The sequence below is a fragment of the Mesitornis unicolor genome, unplaced genomic scaffold, assembly GCF_000695765.1.
Source record: "Mesitornis unicolor isolate BGI_N332 unplaced genomic scaffold, ASM69576v1 scaffold12279, whole genome shotgun sequence".
In the NCBI taxonomy this organism is placed as follows: Eukaryota; Metazoa; Chordata; class Aves; order Mesitornithiformes; family Mesitornithidae; genus Mesitornis; species Mesitornis unicolor.
The window spans coordinates 47,370-66,568 of NW_010206601.1; the positions used below are offsets into that span (position 1 = coordinate 47,370).

Below are 19,199 nucleotides of genomic sequence, written 5' to 3' on the forward strand. Positions count from 1 at the left end.
AGGTGATTTGTGAGTGCTCTCCATCCTGTGTTAATAGACAATGCCTGCTGTTCATTGCTCCACCACCTCGATTTAGTGGTCTCCTCTCCTAACCTGAAGTGGGCATGCACTTTCTTGTGGAACAGAGCTGTATGACAAGTGGAGGTTTGGCCCTTACTGGTAAGTGCTGAGGCTTTTTGCACTTAAACTGGGGCTGTTTGTGAATAGTTTGTGTTGACTGGCACTGGAGTTACTGCCACTACCTCTCAGTTACCAGCTGCTTTCTGAAACTTACTGACATTTAAATTAATCCGTATTTTCCTTTACCATGTTCTGCAGATGTTCCAAAGAGTTATTTGTTAATTAGCTCAGGATGTTAAAACAGCAATGCCTGCAAACCTGCATACAACTATTTTAAATTTGAAGCTGAATTGGAAGTGAAGTGCAGGAATAATTGAGTAGCAGAAGATTTAGTTGCTTACTATGAATGAGTTTTTTGCCCTGTGTCTCTGTAGTATTTGGTTGGACTTAATATCCTGGGGGTTCTGAACTAAAACTTGTGCACATAAATTAATAAAGCCTAATCTTTAGCCCAGACAATATTTAAATAACATTAAACTGAATTTTAAAAATGATTCTTCTGTATTGTTTGTAACAAGTCAGAATTAAGTGACTTACTCCAGAAATTACATGGTATTGGTTTCCCTCGTAGATATGCAACTTGTCACAGATACTGGATAGCAGTTAAAGGGTCAGGATAAAAATGTAGACATTAGAAGGCACTGTGAATGAGCAGCTTAGGAACGTGATGTCATAAGGAGAAAGGACAGTCTCCAAATCTCATGATTACTTTAAGAGAAAATTGGGCTGAATGAATTGGCTAGTCAAGAATCTGTGTTTACTCCTGTACTGCTGGGTCCTCAGTGGTCCACAAACTGCTGCTAAAGAGGAGTTAATGAAAGAAATGAATCTTCTTTTGGGGGCGATTCCTAAATGGTCTTTGTAAGATGACCAAACGGGTGTAGTGCAGGGTGCTTCCGTTGGAGGCCCTTTGGCAGTGACTGTACATGAATTGCTTCCTTCTGAATATCGCTGTGCAAGTGGAAAATACACTTTTTGAGGACTCAGCACCACCTGCCATGTACAAAGTTACTGCCGTACAGTAATGGAAGTGCTCTTTAGTGTAGTCAAGCCCATATTCCTCTGTGGGATGGCTTGTATACAGCTGGTGTCTGTAAGTTCTTAAAATGCTACCCTTGCTGTCTGCTATTGTAGCTGAGAACAATGCATGTCTTAGCAAAGCAGGTTTTAGTAGCTTTACTTTTGATGTTGGTGTTGGTGTTTCATATAATGCCACAGCTGCTGTAGGGTGATTAGCTCCAACTAGATTATCTTGGTTCAATTTCTAGAAGAGAAAATTAGTTGAATTGAGGGAGTTGATGAACAGTGCCTGAGGGTGTGGTTGTGCTTACTCTGACTGACTTAAGGCCATCATCTGAGGTCTAAAATCTGTTGATTATACCTAATAGAAGGGAAGAGGATTTGTTTGAAGCACAGCAGGTAATTAGCAGCACAACTAGTGCCATTCTGATGGTACTCTTCGCTGCCACGATGGCTTAGATTCACATGCAACTAACTTCAACATGAACAAACAGAAGAAGGTGGGTTTGAGAACTTTTATTTTCAAGGGAGAACACTTCCTTTGTCAAGTTGTAAGGATATAGCTCTCTTACGTCAGGATCTTCTATGCTTATGTTTTAAGGAAGTGGAGCATTGTAGCAAAACTGTGAGCAAACAAGGTAAAAGATTCCTCTATCGCCCGTGCTTTTCGATGGCTTTTCGCATCCACTTTTTCAGGCGGAATACATGGGTATAAAATCCGTATTTCCCATCTCGGTCACAGCCTTCTCCCCATGAAACTATTCCCACTTGGTACCAACGGTTGTCATCTGGATTCTAAAGCAAAGAGAAACAGGATTGGCACAAAGAGCAAGAGACTCGGATCTAAGCCTTGTATGTGTCCCAGCGTCTTTAGTGATGGACTCTGCTTTGGAATGTAGCCTGGCATCTACCAGATAACATAGCTGCTTGGAGTAATTTTGTCTCTGTTGCTAAACCTCTAAGTGAGAACTGGCCACACTTATGGATTCTGCAGCTGATACCTGGATGTGCTGAGAGTTCAGTGCAGAAATATGGAGGTGGATGACTGCAGGATTCATCTCTGCTGCCATTTTTTTGTTGGTTGTTTTTTGTTGGTTTTTTTTTGTTTAGAGCATTGCAAAAGTTCAGCATAACACAAACCTATCTCTGTGTGTGTTATGAGGTTGAACTTGTTGAACATACCTTCATTACAAAAGGTCCCCCACTGTCCCCTTCACAGGCATCTCCTCTCGTTGTGTCTTCAGGACTGTAACCTACAGGCAAGAAGCAAGTCAGACGTTTGACTGCAGGGGGAGTGACTGGCGTTGGCCGTGTTTTCCTTGTACTGCTGCATACATTTTCTGAGCGTCATGAGATTGCTCATTGCATCTTCCAGCTATTGGACTTAAAACCAGACGGATTTCTAAATTTTATACGTAAAACATCTGCATCTGTCTTTGCAACATTACTGATTCCACCATACTCTGCTGCCTTCTGTGCTCTCTTCCTGTTTTCTTCCATCAGAATTGCTGTTGGTGTCAGCTGCCACTGTGTTCACAACTGTAGCTTGGGCTACCGTGCTTTTGTCTTACAAACTTTGGTGATATTCCATATACCCTGATCTTTCACTCTACTTCCTACAGACGCAATTTACTCTCCTCACTTTCATCTCCATGTCGTTCTGCAGGTGCTGCTCTTGCTCTCCCCAACTGACTGACTGTCTTCCTACAGTCTCACTAGGAAGAGGAAAGGGATTTTGCTGTAATTCCTGGTGAACTAGACTGTATTTTTGCATGGACAGAGCTTTTGTATAGAGACCTGAGTCTCTCCTTTTCTGCAGTGTGTCTGCTTCCCAGCTACTTTTCAAGAATGTTGCTTAGAAGCAGAAATTATAGAAACACTATATTGTCAGTGTACTCTTTTACTTTTATCCTATCTTAAGCAAGTGTATGTGTTATTAGAGTAAAACAGCACAAACTCAGCAACAGATTGTTGGAGACTTGCTTGTAGAAACTGATAAAGGCTGCAGAAATGAAGAATACAGCAGAAAGTATTAAACCAGTACATTAAATCCACGGTCTTTTCTATTTTGACTGCTGTGTTCACTTCTGTGTGTGGTGGTAGAAGAGATTTAGGAAAGTACAACAAGGATTATCAGAAGTACAGCATGCCTTCTATATTAGGAAAGATTAAATGCTTTTGAGCTTGGAAGAGAAATGAGCTGTAAAGGGTCCATAAAGTAGCATGATGTGGCAAAGAAATATTTTGTCTTAAGTTATGAGGACAGATGTGTACCTCTTCAAATTTATTAGACAGGAGATTTAACAGAACAGGAGGAATTAATTTTGTCACATGAGCCATAACCAATCTGTGGAGCCTGTTGCCACAGAAGTTGTGGGTATAGCTGTAAATAGGCTCTGAAAGGTTGAGACAAGCTCGTGGAGAAGGGTTTGTTAGGCCTACTGAGTAGGGTAACTGGTTTGCAGCCTTTAATGTAGGAAGTTGCTGAGCTGTTCCATATGCTGGTGAGAAGAGTTTTCTATGAGCACAGTTCTCACACAGCTGTGGCTGGTACCTGGTAGAGTGCCATTAGGCCAGTTAGCCTGACATAGAATGGTGTTACAGACCTTATCCATAGCTTAATATTCTTCAGCCTTCATGTTTTCTGAGAGCTGAAAATGTTATCTTGGGAAAGTTTATCTTTATGGATGGCATTTGCAAATTTGTCAGAAAATAACGTTGTTGCACGAGCCCCACCAGGAGCTCAGAGCCTTTGTCTGCTGTGGCCAGTTGGCCTTGTGTCTCTGGTGCTGCTTACCTGCACAGAACATGTTGTCAGTGACTTTAACTTTGGTGGATGCCTTGCAGATGTCTTGGCTTACAATGGGCACATTGAGCTGTTGCAGAACTGTGGGGAGGTTACTTGGGCTGGTGGCCCATGTTTCTTTCAAGTTTCCCCAACCAGTTACCCGCCCTTTGTAACCTGCCAGCATCAGCCTGTGGAAGGAAGCATGATTATAATCCAGTGTATGTAACAGCTTTCTCCTGCCCGACTCCCTTGCTGCCAATAGCCTAAATAAGGCATCTTTTCCTGGCTTTTTGGTTGTTTTTTTCAGGCCTCCTCACCTCTGCACAACCTCTTTGGTAGGCAAACAGACAGGGTGGATGTAGTCACTGAAGATGATGGGTCTCTTCAAGTGCATGAGTGCAATGTCTCGGTCCATGTTCTCTTTCCAGTTGTACTTGGGATGGATGATGATTTTATCCAACAGAGCAATTCTCTCTTTGTTCTTTTCATATCTGAAATAGTTATGAAGGAAAGAACCTGCAGTAAAGTAGCAACTGAGAGTTTTCTGGGGTTTGTGATACTCTCAGGTGCTTTGTACCCTCTGAGACAACACTCTTTAAAATGAAGTGCTCCTTTAGACTTCCCATACTTCTGCCCTCCCTTTCACTTCAACCTTTAGGGTCAGCAAAAGCAGTAAATGACAACTCCATTTATCCCATTATTGAGAGGCACATGACATTGGCTATGCATATTTCCTCGGATACCGAACAATAGCCTAACCTCACTATATCTCATTAGTCCAAGAGGAAGGTTGTTTCACGTCATCCAGGCTCTTACTTTGCCCGTATGTGCTTGCCAATCCGCACCAAGACGTCGTTTGTAGTTAAGTTCTTGTCCCAGGGTGGATAATAAAGACAGTGAGCAGCTGTCAAGATCCAGCTGTCACTGATGAGGCTGGCACCACACAGCAGTTCTTGAGGACTCTTTTTGTAGAGCATCACCTGCCTGAGAGACAAGGAGGGAGGAAGACTTAGCAGGTCTGAAGGCATGGCTGGCTGAATGTGTCTTCATGTCATGCAGAAAGAGCAGAACTTGCAGTGAAGAGCATTGCTCTGTACTGACAAAGAGAACTGCATCGGTGGCTCTAGCAAAAGTCTTCCCTGGGCATGTGTATTTTATTTAGTAGAACATTTGCCCTGTTTCTTTCACCTGGCGAGATCTCACATCTTCTCTGCTCCAGCAAAGTTGGAAAGAGGAAGAGACAAAGATGAAACACACCAGCACTCGCTTTCCTAGGTGGTTTCGTACTTAGTTCGAGAGGAGAGTTTCTTTCCAGCTATTTTAGTACTGCCCCATCAACCACTTGGAGGAGCTTTGATTAGAAGCCATAATAGCTGCATGTTGCCTGAGATGGGAGAGCCCTTTCATTTCCTGCTGCTTGAACTGAAGAGAAGAGAGACACGATTCCCCATGAAGGACTAGGCAAAGGCAATGCTTACCAGGGAGAGCTGCCAACTTCTGCATCATTCCCATGCACAATTCTGCCTCCTATGTAGGACTCCAGCAACTCCTTCTCACTTTTGTCCGTTACTTTTTTCTTCTCAAATAAAGGACGAGTGCCGCAGTCTGGAAAAAAATATCAGGTAACCTGGCTTTGTTAGTCTACCTGATTCCTACTGGAGAATTGGTGTTTGCAGTCAACTTGCTAAGGTAGAAGAGCCTAGGAAGAAAATGCTTACTAGCTCCATGATCATAACTGGAGGTTGACTTCTGAGCGTCCTTCAAGGAATTTAAATATCTCCCCCCACACACACACACATTTGACAGCATTTGGCAAGCTGGTGTTTCTGAGGGACAGTGAGTGTCTTGTGGGAAGAAGTAGTAGCCTTTCTGCAAACTGTGGTACAGTGTCTAGGGGTTTTGCTCACCTGCTTCACCTGAACCAAAAGTTTTGTCATCAAAGAAGGTTTTGAACTCTTGAGGAAGGGTAGTACGTCCTGATATGCCATCCAGCTGTTCACTGTCGTCTTCTAGGGAGCTGTCTGAGAGAGACAGAAAGACAAACGTGGTCAAAGGCCTGGCTGTAGTTTCCATAATTCTTGGCAGTGTAGAGGTTCTTTTCTGCACACAGTGGGTCTGATGAAGGAATGATGTTTTAAAACCACTGCTTTCTAATGCTTCTTGTCCACCATTGCCAGTTTTCAGAGAGAAGAGGGACAGTAACAGCTCTATACATATATGGCAGGTTAGTACATGTGATATTTGTGTGTACTTCCTTGTCTGTGTCTCCCAAACCAAACACTTCACCCTAGTCACACATACTGCTTTTGCTTGCCACTGCCTCACAAGTGTGCCTATCCAAACCAATGCAGGCTTCTCACCACAGTAGTGCAGATCACAATATTCGAAGTTGGGGGGTTCTTCTGTGACACACCAGACACCCTCGTCATCTCCATCGGGATTCCGACAGTAATTCTCCAGCAGCTTCACCTCTGGGTCGATGTGTTTTCCATGGAGCACTTCTCTGGCTTTCTCAGAGCTCCATGGCAGGCACTTGGCTCCAGACACAGTGACCGAGAGGGTCCCAGTGTAAAGCATGCCTTTCTCTTGTTCACAGGGCTCCGCTGGGGCTGCTGGTGTGGCCCGTGGAGTGAATTCGACTGTTGTCCGTTCTTCACCTGGAAAGACAGACAGCTGTGACTTAAGCCATAGCTTTGCAGTCAGAAGTACTGTTAACAAATGGCATCAGAGCCCCTTTAGTGAAGCCCAGAGTTTCATGGGGCATCCCATTATGTTTGGGAGCTCCCACCATGCTCCAATGCATGTGGTGGCCTTCTACAATATTGCAGTGTCAGAGATGGTCCTTTCAACAGGAGGCAAGGTGGGGCTGGCACTACTCATCTCACTTCTCTTTGCCACTAAGATGCAGGGGTCACTATTGTGTTCTTTTCTGTGGTGTCTTTGAGAACCAGCTCAAGGGACAGGTAGGTGCCTCAGGCATCCTAATGCTGCTGTGTTAGAGCCTGCAATGCCTTTTTCTCAAACGTGTAACTAGACCATATTTGGGGAGGCTTTTTACTGTGATATGCTACTAAAATAGCAAATTTAACTTTTGCCAAGGTTTGTATATCTAATTATGAGAAAATTTTCCTGCCAGACTTTCCACATGTTTTCTTGTAAGTGTCCTAATGGCTGCAAGCTTTAAGCAGCATTTCCTGAGTGAGTGGGCACCAGATAATCTGTTCTGCAGCAGTTGCTTGGCCTCAAGCTGCCTTTTCTCTGATTTACTGGGAGAATCACCAATGTGAAGAGACCCCCTCTGTTTGACTGCTTAACCTGGGGCATGACAGCCACTGAGTGAGCAGCATTCACCTTAAGGTGAGGCTGCTTCTGTGTGGGATTGACTCCTGTCGACGTGATTGCAAAGGAACTGTGTACAAAACCAAGGCTTTTCTAGTCCTGTCATATCCATGCACACATAAATGTAAGTTTCTCTAAGAAACTAACCAGTCGACAGAGAGAGTACAGGTGCCTGATCACCCCAAAGCAGAGCAGTATCTCTTTCCAGTTTGTCATATTGCAGACCAGGACAACATTACTGACTTTAAAACTTGAGAACATCCCTTGGTCAAAATGGTTGCTGACATCTCTGGCTTTTACTTATAAGGGTCACTGCCTCTAGTCTCTGCTTCTGGAAGAGAAACTTCTGCTGTGAGAAGATTCTCTGCTTTCTACCAGATCTTCAGAGATGGAGGCCAAGCCCCAGGCGAGACAGCTCTGTACTGTGGAGAAGTAGGAGGAAGGTCTAAGTGTAGGGGGATGGTTCTCCATCCTGTCAAGTGTGACAATGAGAGAAGGGTGTCCTCTTTTTGAGATTGTGAGTATTAAACTACACCCTCCATATGAGTGAACATCAAGGTAGGCTGTCAAGCACAAGCTGTCATGGTTTTGTCCTAGCGGTGGGACTTCAGACCAAAAAACCCACCAGAAGCAATACGACTCATTGCTGTCATAAGTTAGGGGCAGCTGAGCCAGGATTGTGGAGTGTTCCTGACTGGCAAAACTGTAGTTGATTTCAGGAGACTGCTGACACTGGATTTAATTTAGATCTAGATTAGTGTAGTCTAGGGAAAACAGCACACGAGAGGAATTTAGCCAAGGGAGATGTATGGGCAACTTGGTGACTTTTCCTCCTCAGCTCCTTTACCATGTAAGGCACAGCTCCTCTACTCTGATCTCCGTTTGTGTAAGATCCCTCCCTTCTAACCCTCTTTCCTTTAGCATCAGTCTCAGTGCAGTGTTCCTTGCCAGGGAAGGGCTGGCTGGGGCACAGTGCTGAGGCATACCACACACTGGGATGGGACACTCCTCCCGTTCCACCGTTGGGTCTCGGGTGTAGCACCATGGGCCTCCTGAGTTGTCGTCTGGGTTTCTGCAGTAGTTCTCAATGAGCTTGGGGTAAATGGTGGCATTAAATCTATGAGAAAAAGGTGGTTATGTAGGAAGGAAGGACGCACTGGAGAACCCTTCAGGGGTGTGCAGGAGGTGAACTTACTTAGGTATATGTGGATATTTGCTTGTCCACACTTGACATTCAATCCCTGATTTGGTGTAGCTAATTGTCCCCTGATAATTCTGGCCCAGACCGAGAGAGCAGTTACCTGTCAAAACCCCAACACGGTGTAAGCCAGGGCTAGAGGCCATGGATGCTGCATTTTTCAAGGTCAGAGGTATCATCCCACAAATCACGTCCACTTTTGCTGCATGTGTGAGCCTTCATGGGCTGGGAAGAGCACACAGCTTAAGCTCTCTCTGCCTCATCAAGAGGGAGCTCACCCTGAGGCTCTGTGCTATGCTGTGGTTGTAGGTGCAGGTTGAGCCCTGAGAGGCTGGGCTTGGGGACACCTGACTGCATCACAGGGAGAAGAACATCTACCCCATGCTGTTTCAAGGGGAAAGTTAGGCTGTTTGTGTAATGGTTAGTGGGGAAATAAAGAGGAAGAAAGGAATTTCAAACTCCTCTCCTGCTATTTTTCTTTCTAATCAGATGGCTTCACCAACTTTAACTTGTTTTCTTTTTCCTTACAAACTCTGCAGGACACAAATTCTTGGCACTCACTGTCTCTGGGAGACTGAGGTCAACAGGGATTCTTACCTTCCAGACAAGCATCCAGAAGTGTCCTAGAATTTCTTAGGCCCTGACATGCTAGCAAAATAAGAAGAAAGAAGCACATTATATGAAAGGAATCCAAATAGGCATCATAGTTTGAACCAGTTCATCATCTGGATGATATCATCTAGCTCACAAGTGCTTTGTCCTGGAAGGTGAGCTCTTGTAAGAGGGTAGAGAGCCATCTCTCCAGGATGGGACAGTGCATTCTAAGGGACAGCAGAGCACCTGCAGAACTTAAAGCAACTTACCTTGGTATTTTGACCAAAATGCTTCCTGTAAGAAGAAGAAGAAAAAAATATATATATATTTACAAGTAGAAACACAGAACATCAGACCTTGCTTAGTTACTGCAATTGAAACCAGTGGAGGAATGCCCTATCACAACAAATGGAACAAACTAACCTAGGTCTGCTGATTTCAATTACTCTGGAGTCCACAAAGCAAAAAATCTGATATAGAGCCACATTCCCACTCATCAGCCTCGGGAATCATAAGAGTACTGTTATTTCTAAAAAACACACAGATGTTTACAACCTTCATCAACTTGCAGAGGAAGCAGAGCCTGCACTACAGCACAGAAGTTCAAGGAGTTGAACCTAGAACTTCTAAGGTCACGGATTGTATGTGGCCTGAGCAGTGCCTGCTCAGCGATTTGGATCTACATCTTTGCTGTGCAGCCTGGGGGCGATTGCTTTAGAAATGCTCTGCAGAGGTTGTACCTTAGTGGCTTAGACTCCTAACAATTAATCTGTTTGCTGTATGTATGTTGGGTGTGGATTTCAGCACGGATACTAGCCTTGGAGCTAGAAGCATTTCCCAGAAGGGTGCAGAACAAACTTAGCTGAATGAGTGAGTCTGGAAGCCAGAAAAAGGGATGATCTGTGCAAAAGCTTCAGCCCAACGGAGCTCAAGGCCCTTGCACTCCATGTTTAGTTGCTAAGCCAGTTCTATTGTGAGTGGCTGGTGCTGTGGCAGTTCAAACGTGGGCAGCACCATGCTAAACCAGTGGAAGATGCAATTCAGGACTGACGGTTGAGGAAAGACTGTCTCCTTTTCACTTCATGCTTAAAATAGAGAGGGAAAAGAACCTGAGCTTTGAGATGCATTCCCCAGAGTGGGTCCAGGAGGTAAACTCCCAAAGGAGGCCTGAGATCTCCATGGGGCACATATGCATCAGTATCATCTTTGTATCGCAGAACTGAGTCTTGCAACCCCAGCTCCTGGATGCACGTGTGACCTGCTGGTCTCTCACTACAGGGGCTGGCTGAGGAAATGTCTCTTGGGACACCGTGTCCCCTGTACATACCGTCTGAACAGTGGATTCAAGGGCTTCAAAAGCCTCCTCGTAACTGCACGTCTCCTCCAGGCACTCTCGCTCCAGGTTTCCCTTAAGCATCTCTTCCAGAAATCCCTTGTTGGCACGTCGTGGGCGCTTGAGCAGTGATAGTGCCTGCCCCTTTTCCAGGAAAACTACCGGGTCAGAACACTGCCAGTCAAACGGGTGCTTGCTGCAGGAGGGCCCCTTTGTCTCCCCTTGCAGTTCCAAAAATCACACACAGCTGACGTGATGATCCCACAGCCCAGCCTCCCCCAGTGCACCATACGGAGAGGAGAAGCTCTGCCAGGATCTGTCAGGTCCACACCTGATGATTGGAGCACACTCTCTATAATTCACCTGTCAGGGCTGGCATCACTTAGGCAACAGAAGTGACAGGAGCCCTCTGCAGTCCCCAGCAGAGCTGCTCTGCTCGTTTGCAGTTAGGTAGAGCCTTGTTTGCTCCCTGCCAGCCACTGTATTCCTGTCTCGCCAGCCTCAGACCACTGCAATAGGCACAGTTTGGTTCCATCTTCCTGTTCTCCTGATTTGAGACCTATAGACAGGTCTTCCCACACACAGCAGTGGGTCAGATAGGACCTAACCTTGTATGAAGAAAAGACAGATGAATGAGAGGCTCTGATGAGAGAAAAGGAACAGTGAGCGGGAAGGCTATGTACTGCGTATGACCTAAAGTGCAGATAAGGGACAGCAGGGGAGGCAATGGGGAATTGCAGCCGCCCAGGTTAACAGGCACTCTAGCCCAAAAAGGCCCACAGTTGTGCTACACAAGGTCCTGGGCTGAGCCACGTTCCCCTTCCCCACTGTCTCCCAGTTGACCCACAGAGTCCCCTGAGCTGTTGTCACCAGCCTTCCCTGCCAGCTGCTGCTACATCCTCCTGTGCAGGAAAGCCCCACTCTCACTCTGCTCTCAGCACCCTTCAAGCTTTTAGAAGGTACTCCTGCCTTACCAAGACAACCTGCCACCAGCTTTACCCCTGGAAAGAAATAACCTCATCTTTCTTCTTCCTGTCACCCACTGGTACTGCCCTTCTCCCTGTGCCCTTGAGTCTTACCTCCGGCATGGCTCAGTGTGAGGTGCAGGAGGCTGGAAAGGAGCAGGCCCCTCAGTACACTGGTTCTGCTGTGCGCCATGCTGCACAGCCCTGGCTGCAGGGGAAATGCAAAGGGAGCAGAAAAAGTGGAGTCACAGCCCCGCTGGGTTAATATTGAACCAGAATGAAGAAACAGGACTCCAGAGGTCATGGTGTGTCAGGGACAGTGACACTGAGGCTCCTCTTATCCCTCCTCTCTTGGCATCTCTCCCTCCCTTCAGGGCATCTTCATTTTCTTACTTAATAGGTGGAAGCCAGACAAAATGTCTCTGGATCTCTATAGCACAAAATTAGCATCCTGTTTCATGGCAGGGAAGATGGCATGGGGAGCAAGAAGACAAACTTGGCACAGGGAGGTCTCTGCCAGCTCACAGCCACCCCAGCCAGAGCAGCTCACTCCTTTTTCCTGCTCCCCTGCAGCTCTGGCCACCATCACTGCCTCCCCACCATGCTGGCTCAAGTCCCTGCTGCTGACTCTTCTTGGAGGATGTACTCCAGTCGCCTTGCATGCAGCAAAGCTTTGAGAACTCCTTAGCTTCCCAGTCCTTCTATTTTTAGATGCAAGCCCCCTCCCCCCCAGCTTTTTCCCCTTAGACTCCAGTTGTCTCTTGTCCTTGCAGTTATCAGCAAGCTCAGCCCCAGCTATTTTTGGCACCAGAACACACGGTTTAAGTCTCCCCCCCCCCCCTTCCCCCAGGAGCAAAAGAGGTGCCTGTGATAGCCCATGCGGAATTTAATTTGTCCTCCCCGTTAGGTCAGTAATGCCATTGGCAGTGCATACTTCCCACTGCATTACAATTCCCAGCAGAGCGGAGGAGGGTTAAACGGCATCATTTTGGGCTCCCTCTTTTATTCCCACACCACTGGAACGTATTAAAGCACATCCAGAAGGAAACAGAAGCTTTGATGAGCAAGGAGCTAGCGTGCCTAAAACCAGCCAGGAAAACAAGGGCTTCCGGGAACAGGAAGGCAGGAATAGTTTGGATGTCATGGCACCAGCTGTAAGTCAAGAACTGGGCTACCAGAGCTGGGGAAGCTCTGATTCCTACAGCAAACAGAAAACTGGCACAGTGAGAAACCAACAGAGAGCAGGGCAGGGTGGGGGCAGTCTCAGGAGCTGCCACATGGCACGAAAATGCTTTCTGCCATCAGGGAGCATGTTTTGTGCTGTGCCTCCATGCAGCAGATACATCTGTAATGTTTATCTCCGTAGAAGGAGTGCAAATATTAGCATTGGGGTGGCTGAGGAATGACTCTGTGGCCACTGGTACAAAGAGCAGTTGCAGAGGCTCCCTCCCTCATCAAAGAGTATCTCCTGTTCTCACCCACACACCCTCCAGGATTTTGGAGAGACACCTTTAGGAATGGTTGGGATGACCTGGATGGAGATGACCTGGGGTGAGGAGTGTGTGTGTCCACGATTAGGCACAACCCTAGAAACACCCTGTGTTATTTAGCAGGGGAAGTGGTGTTTAGGAGGAGCACACAGGCAGGGGCAGCAAGGAGGAGTCAGGGCACAAACAAGTTTATGGAGAGTGAAGTCAGAGCCGCTGCCATCCCACGCAGCAGCCACCGCCACCACTGCTCCTCCAAGGGGGAGGAGGAGCGAGCAGCCCCACATGTGTGTAAGCCCAGCTGGCAAGCAGAGGGCCTTGCTCAGCTGATGGGGAGAAGAGGACAGCAGCAAGGACAGCTTCTTTACTCTCTATATGATAATTTGATTTTGGTCTCACATAGCAGGTGGGACAAGTGACCCCAGGGCTGTTTTCACCAGGCATAACTGAGCAAGCCCATATAGATGTGAATGCAGGGAGGAAATATTGCTGTAGGAAGATTGCACCCCTGCTCCCCTGGTGGTAGTGATGAGAGAGATGGATGCTGCTGTGTTTTATGGAGGTGTAATGCACCTGTGCAAATGTTTGTTATGGAGCCCAAACAGAAAGGCACCCAGACTCTGTGAAGTAGTGATTAAAATACCATCCTGTCAGATGCTGGAAACACCAAGTAGGACAGCATCAGCCCCTGCTGCGCTGCACAGATAGTGTCTGCGCTGAGGTGCACCAGCATCATGGGTTTTGTAGGATTTTCTTGGAAGTAAACAACTCTATTTGTCATTTCTGCTGTCAGTCAAAAGGATGGTCACATAAGAATATGCTGCTTCACTCTGAGGTAGACAGGGATGTGGTGCACCATCACCAGGTGCCAAGTGGAAGCAAGCTGCAGGCTCCCAGTTAGGTTCAGCTGGCTCAGTTTATCTGGCCAAGTGCAGCACAGGCCTGCACCTATTCACATCAGCTCGTACCACCAGGGTACTTCACTTCAGAAGAGCTTCCAATATACCCAGTCACTGTCTTTCTTCATTCCTGTATCTCTCTCTTCTTTATAATAACCAGGCAGCCTTTATACTGCAGCTGAAGTCAACATTGTTATATTTATGCACAGATTTTTACCATCTTCTTTTCTTTCCTTTAAAGGAAAGATGTCAGCACCTTCCATGTCATCGTGCATTATATAGAGTTGACTTTAAGCAACACTGGAACACAGCAGTTAATCTTGGTTATTGGACAGGTATGAATATCCTCTAGAGGCAATGGCCTCTGATGCCTATGCCACCTTTCTTTAATATTAGTTTTGTTCTTGTTCCTACATTTGTTTTGTTGCTTTAACACTTGTTTAAAAAAAAAAAACCAAACCTGTTACTGACACCAGCCATGCTGTCACTATGTCTGGCTGCTTCTTCTGCAGTTGCCATTCTTCAGAGGCTCCCCTTGTGAAACAGGACAAACCCACCTACCTGAGCCATTAGGTTCTTAACTGCAACTGCTGAAACTTTTTCTCTCAAGATAACGCAAGGTTACAGCCATCATTTAAGTTTCAACTATTCCATACATTGGTTTTGCTTTATAATTGGAGATTTTCACTACATCCTGGGACATTTGCCAGACCCTTCCGTTATCTTTCAACAATGTTAGTAATTAAAGATGCTGGCTCTTTGCATTATAGCCTTTTCTTGTTCTGTAGTGTTTCTAGAGCCCCTCTGTTTCTCCCATTCCTGTGGTTAGCCCCTGCAGCAGGACTGCATGCATCAGCTATCACCTCTCCAGGGGCTTTGACTACCACCCCTCTAATATTTAACTCTTCCATCTGTTCATTGTCCCTGTAAGCAACTTTTAATAATTTCATTGTCTTTCTGCCTTCACCTACTCCATGAGTGATGGATGTAATTTTCTTTCTTAGAGAGTTAAGATTCACACCTTCAACCTCCCAGAGTTACGGCTTTCAACATAGCTGGGAGTTTGGATCTCTTACTCTTCTTGCTAGGTGAAGAAAGCCTTTGGCAATTGCTTATTTCCTATGTAACTACTTTTCCAACTTCCAGGCAGCAGATCATAGAGGTGTTGACCTTGGCCTATTTTCTTGGGCCTTTGTCTGCTCTGTGATGGACACAGTTTGCTGGCTCAGTGGTTGGGGCATTCTGAATATGTTCCTGAAGTGAGTAATCACAGTGTGATCTTCAATTGTAACAATTTGGGTACCATCACAAAGGATGAATTCCCCCATCCTCTCACACAGGGGTTCCCCTGGCCCAGGGGAGCTGCTGAGTGGAAAGGATTTCAGGATGCAGGAGACACGGTGGTGGCACCATCACCAGGTGCCCAGTGGAAGCCACCTATGGGCTCCTCAGTCAGGACTGGCCAGCTAAATTTATCCTGCAGCCAGGTGATACGTGCAGCACAACACAGTCCTGCCCCTACCTCCTCAGATCAACTGTTAGATGAATAACGCTTCTGTGAGGACATCCCAATTCATAACTGCTCCCACTCTTTCTCTCCTATTATCTCACAACAGGGAAGGTAAGTAGAGGTCAGCAGATTGAGTGATAGGGACTTGGATTATCCCCTTCCCTGCCCCCAGCTGCTCCCCCTCCTCTCCCGGCTGTGCTGTGGCAGAGGGCACACGCTCCAAACACAGCGCATGAGCCCAGCCCCAGCGAGAACGCCTCGCAGCTGTGTCAATATTTGAAAACTGCATGAGTTCGGATAGGCACTAAAGGGAGAGTAGTAGGAAGCACTGCGGCTTCAAAAACAGTTCCCCCTCTACGCACTCAGGGCAAAGACTGAGCACCTCTGCTCCCCAGCTTTAAAGAAAACAGCTAAAAACAAGGACACCCAAAGGTTTTCAGATTGTCACACTACTGCGTTCATAGCACCCAAAAGGGAACTGTGCTACTGATTATTCCCTGGTGACATTATACTCTCAGTGGGCATGAAAACCTCAGAGAATTTAAACCCCTAAACAAAACTTTTTTTTGGGAAATACAGACGTTGGAGAGGGGTGAGATGGAGACCAAGAACAGCTGAAACTGAGGATGCAGCAAATGAAAGTAGTGTTTGTATAACATGTGAAAAGGGAGCGCAAGGTGGACAAGACCTCTCTTCGGGCTGGTATTGTTGATATCTTCCGGTGTTCACATGGCACTGGCAACTGTGCACTGCCCTCCTGAAATGGGACTGATTTCCTTCAGTGGGCCTCAGTTGGCAAACGAGCATTAAAGATGGAGCAGTGGAAACACTGGGGTGTAGCTGTGGTGGTGCTGTCTTCTTGCTGCAGGAACAGGAAAGAACTAGAAAAAAGGAAGCAAGGACCTGAGAAAAAGAACAAGGGAAATGGATTAATGAACCTGACTTGAATGTGGAGGAGAAAGGCAAAAACTTTGGAGCACAGCGAGATGAACTCCTTACCTGGAGAGGTGTGGAGCCTCTTCTCTGAGGACAGTGAAAACTGCACTGCACGATGCAATTTGCTCAGTGAGACACAAAGCTGTCCTTGCGTGTCCTCGGACAGACCATCCAGTCACCACTGACAGCAAGCAGCTGTGACAACTAGTGACAGTGAAGGAGGAACACAGCCCTAGCTCCAAGGCAGGGCTTTGCTTCTGCTAACTGTGAAAAATGCTCTTCAAAAACCCACAACAGAGACACCTTGTAAACACTTGGGAAGCCGAAACCGCTTCCCAGCAACACCTTCAAATGATCACAAACGTTGCTGAACTCCAAGAGCAAAAGCCCAGGAAAGTGCTTGGGTAGCAACAATTAGAGAAAGAAAAACATAAAAGGAAGGCGTTGTTCAAAGCTGCTGCTTTGAGACTTTTCCTGCCTTCCCCACAGCGCACTGTAACCCACTGCCAGTGTAACGGGCAGAGCAGAAGCACTGCTCAGTAACACGGTAGGAGTCTTCTCTAAGAAGTTATTCCCATCAACAGCCAATGCCTTCCCTGCACCAGGCCCAGCATGTGGCACGCGTAGGGTCACAGCTTCAAAGAGGCAGCTACCCAAAAGACCCAGGTCTACACAAGCAGTTACCTCCAAGACTGCTCATTATGCCTGGGGCTGGGCCACAGGGCCTCGCTGCCACAGACAGACAAGAGCACTAGGTTTTTTGTTGGGTTTTTTTTGCCCCATTTTAATAAGTACAGAAGACCAGCCAGGGCAGGCTGGGATAGTCAGGTTTCAGTCTCAACCTCCACCACTTCTGCCACTGCTCCAAAGCCCACCCCCTCCTGGATGATGACCATGTCACTCACTGAGCCCTCATCCCGCACTATAACGTACTTGTTTTCATGCTCGGAGACAGTAATTTTAATGATGTCCTTTGCTGATGGCAAATGCCCAGTGGGCCCCCCATGTGCCCCAGGATCTGGGGGGTTGCCTTGAGACTGGCAAGCAGCAATGCAGGGACTGCTGGCTGTGCTCAGCAGCTCGACCTCATTTGCTGGCCCCGGCACCTCCACCATCAGCAAGGTGGGCTCTGCCACAACCTCCTCCTGGTGGTAATTCCTCTGAGGCCTTTTCCTTGCTACCCGGGGTAGGTCCACACCAAGAGAGGCCACTGCAGCGGCGAGTTCCTCAGGGTCCTTTTCTGCCTTGTGGGCGAGCACGTGGCGCGCAAGGCTCTGGGGAAGGGTGTAGCCCATGCCACAGAGCTCACATTTATAGGGCTTGTCAGCCAGGTGGGATTTCTGGTGGCGCCGCAGCTTCGTGGCCAGGGTGTAGGACTTGCCGCACTGCTCGCAGCAGAAAGGGCGCTCGCCTGTGTGCAAGCGCTCATGGGCGCGCAGCGTGTGGGGGTCCCGCAGCGCCTTGCCACAGACAGTGCACAGGTGGGCCTCACCCGTGTGGGAGATGAGATGTCTCCGTAGCTCTGGCAGCTTGGGGAAGGCATCACCGCAGAAGTGGCACTTGTAGGGCTTCTCCCCTGTGTGCAGTCGGAGGTGCTCGCGCAGGTTGCTCTGCTGTCGGAAGTCCTTGCCGCAGTAGGGACAGGCGTAAGGGCGCTCACCCGTGTGCAGGCGCATATGGTTGCGCAAGGAGCCAGGGTTGGCCAGGTAGCGTCCACATACGGCACACTGACACCCCTTGGGACCAGCTGGGCCAGTCCCAGCGGCCAGGTGGATCTTCCTGTGAATGCGGAGAGAGGGCCAGCGTGCAAAGGCCTTGCCACACTGCTCACAGGAGAAGGGGCGCTGGCCAGTGTGCAGGACCTGGTGCTCCTGCAGGTCTCGCTTGGTGCGGTAAGCCTTGTTGCACTGGGTACACTGGAAAGGCCACACACCCCGGTGGGCCAACACGTGGGCCTTGAAGCTTTCCTCTGAACTGTAACTCTTGCCACACTCTGTGCACAGGAAGGGCTTGTGGCCAGCATGGACAAAGCGGTGCTTCTTGAGGTGGCAGAGCTGCAGGAAGGTTTTACCACACTCCCCACAGTGGTACCTGCGCTTGATCGCCTCCTTCTGGGACAGAGCTTTCGGTGGGGGGCTTGGGCTAGTAAAATGTTCCTCCACCAGCTCCGTATAGTCCTCCTGCCCCTGAGGCCTATCCAGTGGGTCCTTTTCCCCATGCTCTGGGGATACCAGTTTGGAGTCTTTGGAAGCTTTGCTCTCTTTCTTACAAGTCTGTACACTCTCTCCTTCAGAAGGACCGGGCTTCTGGGATTCCTGCCCAGCTGTCCTGCCACCACAGTCCTGCAGGCACGTCTGGAGCTGGCTGGCCACAGCATGCACCTTGCATGGCTTGCCAACCAAGTGAGCACTGAGTCGAACCATGCTTGAGGGTGACAACAGATCCAGGTCTCCTGGACATGCCTCTTTATGCCCAGTCTCCACTTTTTCTGCTGCAGATCCGAGATCCACACCCTCATCCAATTCTTCCTTGTATCTACCATCGACCTTAATGGTTGAGATGGTATTGAGGTGCTGATTCTCAACCCTTGGCACCTTGGCTTGCCGTGGTTCCTGTTTGGAGCTTGTGCTTTCCTGTTCTTGCAGCCTGTGAAAATGTTTGGCGGCTGGCCTGCTGACCTCAGCAGGGACATCAAGGACTGTCGTTTCATCCGCTACCACCTTGGAGACATGGGGATCCCCTGCACAAACACAAAAGCATGGCAGGTGAATTAACGCTGGCTGTTGTTATATGGCACGATTGCTGCTGGATCAGAGGAACATGAACCTCAGAAACAGTTACTCTGCTATCCAGTAATCCTGGTGCTCTAGCATGAAAACCATTACTTTTATGACCTTTTTGCTTTTAAACTGGGGAAATTAGGGGGAAATCTCAGCTCTCTCACCACAGACAGCAGTACCCGTGCAGCATTTCTAGTATTAAACAGGCAGTGGAAATATGAGGCCGGTGC

At 47.7% G+C, this 19,199-nt stretch overlaps 2 protein-coding genes across 2 annotated transcripts; both read right to left on the reverse strand.

Moving 5' to 3' along the window:
• Positions 1–1,646: 1,646 nt before the first annotated feature.
• On the reverse strand, positions 1,647–11,565 carry F2 (coagulation factor II (thrombin)). Its single transcript, XM_010191831.1, has 14 exons — positions 11,472–11,565; positions 10,387–10,550; positions 9,329–9,353; positions 9,063–9,113; positions 8,463–8,568; positions 8,254–8,384; positions 6,289–6,585; positions 5,836–5,949; positions 5,407–5,533; positions 4,745–4,912; positions 4,246–4,419; positions 3,938–4,116; positions 2,323–2,393; positions 1,647–1,935 (listed from the first exon to the last, which is right to left on the reverse strand). The coding sequence occupies exons 1-14, from the start codon at positions 11,548–11,550 to the stop codon at positions 1,792–1,794; spliced, it is 1,830 nt and encodes a 609-aa protein (XP_010190133.1). The 5' UTR covers positions 11,551–11,565; the 3' UTR covers positions 1,647–1,791.
• A 5,448-nt stretch (positions 11,566–17,013) lies between these two features.
• On the reverse strand, positions 17,014–18,929 carry ZNF408 (zinc finger protein 408; the record flags this gene model as incomplete). The annotated part of the gene is made up of 1 exon (XM_010191832.1): positions 17,014–18,929. A coding segment is annotated over one exon (1,916 nt), but the record flags the coding sequence as incomplete, so codon positions are not given.
• Positions 18,930–19,199: the final 270 nt, after the last annotated feature.